This window comes from Eucalyptus grandis, chromosome 2 (assembly GCF_016545825.1).
Source record: "Eucalyptus grandis isolate ANBG69807.140 chromosome 2, ASM1654582v1, whole genome shotgun sequence".
NCBI classification, from domain to species: domain Eukaryota; kingdom Viridiplantae; phylum Streptophyta; class Magnoliopsida; order Myrtales; family Myrtaceae; genus Eucalyptus; species Eucalyptus grandis.
The window spans coordinates 7,983,678-7,988,764 of NC_052613.1; the positions used below are offsets into that span (position 1 = coordinate 7,983,678).

The following is a 5,087-nucleotide window of genomic DNA, read 5'->3' on the forward strand; positions in this document are numbered from 1 at the left end:
CTTTTCATGTTACTTCAGCTGAAACAAGCATACTCTCTACCGGACATTTACTAAGAGTCACCGATACAACAAAGCTACACAATTAATTTTGTTAAAAGCTTTGAAGAGGTCTCAGACAAGTGCTGCTAGCTCCCTGGTAAAATCCTCTTAGGGGCGGATAACATCAAATGCCAATGCATCATATAGACATATATAACGATAAATTACGTGCATGTACTAGGTGCAATGAACTACAAACGTGCAATAGCTGTCTGGTAGTCCCTGCTACAAATGTTTTTGCTCGATAGCCCCTAATACAGCAGCTTCAGAAAACATGCTAGTACATTGAGAAGTCTCTCTAATAATAAGTCTAGAAGACAAACACTGGCAAAACTGAGCGATCTAAATCATACCATGACTGGCTTTGTTACAGTGACCAGAGATAGTAACTCAAGCCCATCAGAGGAATAGGTCTCCTCAATGAAGTCCAGCGGTGTCCAAAAGATAACAAGCTCTTCTTTCTGTTCTCTCCCATGTTTAGCTAGCACGTCCTCGCACATATTCACCACGCAGCTCCGATGGCACAAGCTCATCTCCGGAATAAGCATCCGCAAGGCCCTGCAAGGACACAAAGTACTGTCTATGAAAGTGTTTTAATAAGTCAACATTGTTGAGCCTGAACAACAGCCTGTGCATCCACCTAGACAAGCATGTCTGTAGCACCAAAATGTGCAGCTCGGCCGTCTCTCAGCACCCACACAAACATTCCTGGAAAAACCAACCAGTGAAATCAGAGGAAACCTGACCACAAACTGAAGAAATCGAAGGATGGCGATGTGAGAGAGATGAAGAGCAAGAGCTTGGAACAGTGGTGTGTGTGACTTGAGAGCACCTATGTGTGTTTGTGTGTATGTGGTGGCACAAGACATCAATTATGTGACATCAACATTTTGACGAGAAAAATTAATTATTTAGTTACATTTAGTAAAAGATTATTGAATTACACAAAAGGTGAGTTCGAGGACGATATCACAGAAAACAAAATAATTTAGTAGATTAAATAAGACTTGACAGTGATGCTTATTAATTGCTAAAAAGTAAAAATGTTGCGCACACAGAATGAGCATAGAAGGTGCTCTACTGAAAAGGACTATGAATAAAAATTACATATGCCAATCTTGGTCTATTTATTCTCCCAACTGCACATAGTGACGAAATGAAAAGAACAATGCAACATCAAAAGATCAACTCACCATGCACCGTAGTTCAATGTATGGCTCCCCCAGTTCCATCAAATTCTGCATGCAAATAGAACATGTCACCAAGCAGCAACTCCTACATATAGTGATCTAAATAAAACCTGTACTCCAATAAGTAGGATGACATAATAGCGTTTGAATTTACTCCACAGAAATCAAGTTTACACATAACAATCCAAAATCAAGACCACAATTATTACCTTATTTTTTTGTCTTTTGGGAGGACACTCCACTCCCACAAATGTGAACTCGTAGCTAGATGCATTCCCCATGCAGCATTATATTGTTCTTGCAGCATGAAACTTTCTGCAGAAATATGACATGAATTTAGTCGAAGTTAGAAGTGCCAACGAATAGCCAAATTAAAAAAGCGATGAGATTATAAACACTTAGCAAGAGTCAGGTAACATACACTATAGGCCGTCATATGTCTTCTAAATGACAGCACTAGCTCAATTGGCAATTTGCTTCTGTAACTCGGGATTTTCTTATGCAGTACGCACCATTTCAAAAGGAGGCCAACCCAACCAGATAGCAAACCAATACCATGTTGCATACGATATCCTGTGGGAAAAGTTTGCTTCAATATGATGATAACATTGTGCACGAACAAACTAAAGAAGGAATCCCCTTTAGATATTTTTGTAACTGCTTCTTGACTGATGGTTAAGTCCTTCCTGGCACCCAGTCATGGTATCGAAAATCCTGATGAACCATAATTGAATGCTTAGCTTGATACATGACAGACAGAAGTTCTTATTAACTGAGAATTATACCTCCAAAACAGAACTGTGAAGCGGAAATTTAAACTGATCCAGTGGACCATGTCAAAAACACCAACCACCGCTTAGGCATTCCAATCGAGAAGCAAGAGAACTGATGAAGCAACATTAATGAAATTTAAAAAAGGAAAGAAACGACTCACAAGGAGAAATGAACAGAAACAGCAAAAAGCGCTCTTTTGCCAAAATGAAACGCTTAGCAAAAATCTAACGGTGACTTACTCTTAGAAAGGGGGATTAGAGGGAAAAATAAAGAAAGATGAAATATTGGTCAATGGTCAATGACCACGCTCACTAGGGTTCATTGTATGACATGAATTTATCATCTCATAATTGTATGTCTAGAAAACCTGTAACTTCACTTTTGGAGATTCTTTAATAGTAAATTGAAAGCCATCGTTTTTTCAAGGTCCTGAATTCTATAAGCTCGTAAAGAAATTTCCATGAGTCGAAATCATCCTATCAAACACCTGAATAGAATGATAGAATAAAAGTGGCAACCCTCAAATCTTTAAGCCAGATGATAACAATCCTCAAAACATTCTCGCAATTACAGGCATGGAGTGAAAAAATTTAATAAACTTTCGAAACGATACAAGATAAACGCACCTTGGATCAAGCTGATGTGCAGTACACAGCCATTGTCATGAATAATGCCCAAGAGAAATTGCAGTTGCATGTGGCAAGAATACCAACTTCTCTAACATAAAAAGTGGGAAGTTAGTTCCAGTTTGACAGCCACTTCTTATAGAGGTTAAAAGCCAGATTAAGCTGCCCCATTTTGCAGTATCCATTAACAAGGATCTTCAGGGGAATATGATCAATTGGTATTCCAGATTTTTGTATCTTCTCAAAAAGCCTTTCTGCCTTGTTCAAGTCACCTCTCACACAGTAAGCCCTAATTAGTTCAGTACAGGTTACAATGTCCGGTTCACACTCCCTTCTCAGCATTTCATCGTGTAACCAAAGTGCAAAACGCATCCGGCCTAAGTTACAAGCAGCACCTATCAACAAAATGTAAGTAACCACATCAGCAAAAAGCCCATTTTGATGCATCTCTTGCTTAAGCAGGTAAGCATCAGAAAGATTTTCCCTCTTTACTTGTGCATCTATTAATGCATTACAAGTAAAAACATTTGGCGCAATGCCAAATGCCAACATCTGATCCCTAACAAAAAGCGCTCTACAAAGATCACCGCATCTTCCATAACAATGAATAACACAATTCCATATGGATGGATCAGGGCACCATCGACTCCTCTAACATAAGCTGAAGGAACTCATATGCTTTCTCAACATCTCCATGAGCACATAAGCCTCGGATAATTATTTTATAAGTGATCAGATCCGGAGCAACTCCCTCCATTAACATAATGCTGTGGACATGGGACGCCTCACACAATTTTCCTCCCTCGTAGAATCCTCTTAAAAGACTATTGTAAGTAAAAACATCAGGATGGAAACCTTTTTTCAGCATTTGACAACATGCACCAATCACGCTCCTCATGTCCCCATTTGAATTAAGTCCATGGATAAAAGAATTGTAAGCAATCACATCCATCTTATTTTTCTCCTAAGATATCTTGTTCCATATATATACTGCCTCAAGAACATTACCATTCTTAAAATAACCATCCATCAGTATAGTTGACGCGATTAAATCCGAGGTTGCCTTGTCATTATCCTCGTTAACTAACCGACCAAGAAGCTTCCTAGCTTCCTCCAAAAGACCCCTCCTGCACAAAGCATGCACAAGTATGTTACGGGTTATACGATTTGGCTGAACACCACAACTCACCATAGAAGACGAGATAAAAGAGCACCATCCACGTTATTAGAATGGCAATAGCCCATGATGTAACTGTTGAAGGATACACTATTGGGAGAAGGTCCCATTTTCAACATATCCGCAAAAAGAAAACCTGCCTTCTCTAAGTTACCGCTTCGACACAATCCACTCAGAAGATAATTATGAGAAACTATATCAGGAACAGCACCACGGTGTATCATTTTCTCACGCAACCATAATGCAGCCCCAGCTTACCCTCTGAACACAAATTCGTTAATATACCTTCATGATCCTCATAATTGGCCACTAAATTGTACCCACCATCAACCATGCCTGCCACGTCTATGCTCTCCCTGCAAATTTCGAGAAAGAAAATCATTATAAAAAAATAGTGTGAAAGGAATTATGTCACTGACTACAATGACCTGACAGAAGTTCATTGACTGCAGTAGCCCAAATAGATATATTCAGCATGATAATCATCAATAATTTGAAAATCAGATCAGACAAAGCTATGCATCGCTCAGAACTCACAATTACCAATGCAATACCCAACCTTCCTTAAATGGACATTTCTTGTCAGTATACAATGACAAGCACATCGACATGCTTACAAAGTGATACATTGAGACATGAGAAGCATCGTCCATGGTAACTCATAACAACTGAGTCATCAAATTCTAGGAAACAAATGATGACCACAATAAACATAGGAAACCAACTTATAAATCAACCTTGAAGCCGGCAGATTCAGAGATGAATGAAGAGAGATTCAAAGGACTCACCAATTCATGACGTCACACACACAATTACCCAGATATCTTTTTCTCTGCAAAACCTGATCATATATGGTCCTAGAAAGTTAAGGACCATTTTACCCCTACACAAGGATGCCTCATATTCTCTGTAACAGACACATGTACAGAATGATCACATTACAAAACCACAATCATTGGCAGAATGGCATCATTGTTTTTATAGTATCTATTAAATTTCCCTTATAAAAGCAATGAAAAATGGCAAAGGAAAGAAACTAGAAGCTCATGCCTGAGACTCAGTTTTGCAAGGGCAAAAAAAGCATAAACTAAATAACTGATGGAACCAAAGCACATATTTCCAGTGGGGAACACATTCCAGAGGAAGTTGATCTGCACACAAAAGCCTCAACATCAACAACTTGTCATTTATGTAACACACATCGTTGATTTTAGACGCACCGAGTTGGCTCGGTGGGCTTTAACAAGCAATCCTCAATCCAGCTTTATTGGTATCCCTCGG

At 39.0% G+C, this 5,087-nt stretch overlaps 1 protein-coding gene across 2 annotated transcripts; it reads right to left on the reverse strand.

The window, feature by feature from the left end:
- Positions 1-231: 231 nt before the first annotated feature.
- LOC120290384 (pentatricopeptide repeat-containing protein At5g24830-like) lies at positions 232-4,164 on the reverse strand. 2 transcript variants are annotated; one of them, XR_005548340.1, is made up of 2 exons: positions 4,092-4,164; positions 232-597 (listed from the first exon to the last, which is right to left on the reverse strand). XR_005548340.1 is itself a non-coding variant. In XM_039306453.1 (2 exons), exons 1-2 carry the CDS (start codon positions 4,138-4,140, stop codon positions 2,741-2,743), a joined length of 333 nt encoding a protein of 110 aa, XP_039162387.1. In that variant the 5' UTR covers positions 4,141-4,158; the 3' UTR covers positions 2,669-2,740. The 2 variants fall into 2 exon arrangements, 1 of the variants encoding a protein (XP_039162387.1); XM_039306453.1 differs by lacking the exon at positions 232-597 and adding an exon at positions 2,669-3,024 and having other exon boundaries at positions 4,092-4,158.
- Between the last annotated feature and the right edge of the window lie 923 nt (positions 4,165-5,087).